This window comes from Neopelma chrysocephalum, unplaced genomic scaffold (genome assembly GCF_003984885.1).
Source record: "Neopelma chrysocephalum unplaced genomic scaffold, ASM398488v2 Primary Assembly neopelma1_25, whole genome shotgun sequence".
Lineage (NCBI taxonomy): Eukaryota > Metazoa > Chordata > Aves > Passeriformes > Pipridae > Neopelma > Neopelma chrysocephalum.
The window spans coordinates 16,711,055-16,712,529 of NW_020897694.1; the positions used below are offsets into that span (position 1 = coordinate 16,711,055).

General features: G+C 61.0%; 1 protein-coding gene across 6 annotated transcripts in view; it reads right to left on the reverse strand.

Moving 5' to 3' along the window:
- Positions 1 to 740: 740 nt before the first annotated feature.
- Positions 741 to 1,475, reverse strand: part of POU4F1 (POU class 4 homeobox 1) — a 2,650-nt gene continuing 1,915 nt past the window's right edge. For 4 of the 6 annotated variants that reach the window (XM_027675216.1, XM_027675214.1, XM_027675213.1 and 1 more), the window contains exon 3: positions 741 to 1,475. This exon is cut by the window's right edge. In XM_027675216.1, coding sequence (XP_027531017.1) covers positions 741 to 1,475 — 735 coding nt within the window. The other 2 variants (XM_027675217.1, XM_027675215.1) reach the window with 2 other exon arrangements.

Here is a 1,475-nt window from a genome sequence, read left to right on the forward strand (position 1 = left end):
CCCCCGCCACAGACAAGAACCATCGCCAAAGCCTCGCGCAAAAACGCGTTTGAGGAAACACAAACAAACAAAAAAACAACAACAGAAAAAAATACCAAAGCAAACAAACAAAAAAAACCCAAATCCAAGCCAACCAAAGAAAAAGTTCCCCACACCAAACCACCGCTGACCTCATTCATTACCAAGCCAAAGAAAAGAAAGAAAAGCATAAAGTAATGAAAAGAGACCCAAACCAAACGTAGCATCATCATCACCGACAGTTTCGCCTTCCGGGTTTGTTGGTCGGTTTTGTTTTCCTTCGGAAAGTTGTGACTTAGGTTTCTCGGTTTGTGGTTGTTGCTGTCACGGTATTTATTGGTGTGTGTCTGTGTGTGTTTACGCTTTAAGTTGCTCTTTCTCCCGCTTTCTGTCAGGGGATGGGGGGCAGAGGGGGAACGGGCCCGCAGAAGTGACCCCCATGGGTTTCCAGAGCGTTTTTACCTCCTCTCTCCTCTTTCTTCTCGTTGATGTCCCGGTGTCTTTTTTGTTTTAATAATTGATAGCGCACCCCCCTCACACACGCACACACCCCCTCCCTCTCCCCGACTAGTTCGCCTTTAATTTCTACATCGTCCCGTGGTCCCCAGGAGCCTCCCACGGCGTCTCAGGCGACGGTGGCGGTGCGTGGGCGTCCCCCGCGGCCCCGGCCCGGCCCCCCCCCCCGGTGCCCCCGGTGCTGGGGCCGCCCCTCCCGCCCGCCCCTAATAGGTGGCGGAAAATTTCATCCGTTTCTGCTTCTGTCTCTGGTTGCAAAACCAAACCCGCACCACGTTCTTTTTGAGGTCCAATTTCTCGGCGATGGCGGCGATCTTCTCGGAGGAGGGCCGGGGCTGGACGGCGAAGTACGCCTCCAGTGAGCGCTTCTCTGGGGCGGCGATGGAAGTCCGCTTGCGCTTCTTCTCGCCCCCGTTGAAGAGCTCGGGCTTGTTCATTTTTTCCCGCTGGGCGCCCTCGGCCTCCTCCAGCCAGGCCTGCAGGATGGGTTTGAGGGCGATCATGTTGTTGTGGGAGAGGGTGAGGGACTCGAAGCGGCAGATGGTGCTCTGGCTGAGGGAGCCCACCCCCGGGATCTTCAGGTTGGCCAGAGCCGAGCCCACGTCGGCCTGGGTCACCCCCAACTTGATGCGGCGCTGCTTGAAGCGCTCGGCGAAGGCCTCCAGCTCTCGTGGGTCCGTGTCCGAGTCGCAGATGGAGGCCAGGCCGGCCGCCCCTACCACCGCCGCCGCCGAGGCCACCTGCCCCGCGGCCCCGTGGTGCGCGGCCACCAGCCCCGGGTGCGGCAGCCCCGACGGCATGTTCATGGCGGCCGGGTGTGAGAGGTGGCCCAGACCGTGCATGTGCGAGTGCGGGTGGGCCGAGGTGGAGATGAGGCCGCCACCGCCTCCGCCGCCGCCGCCGCCGCCCCCGCCGCTGCCGGCCCCGCCGCCGCCGCCGCC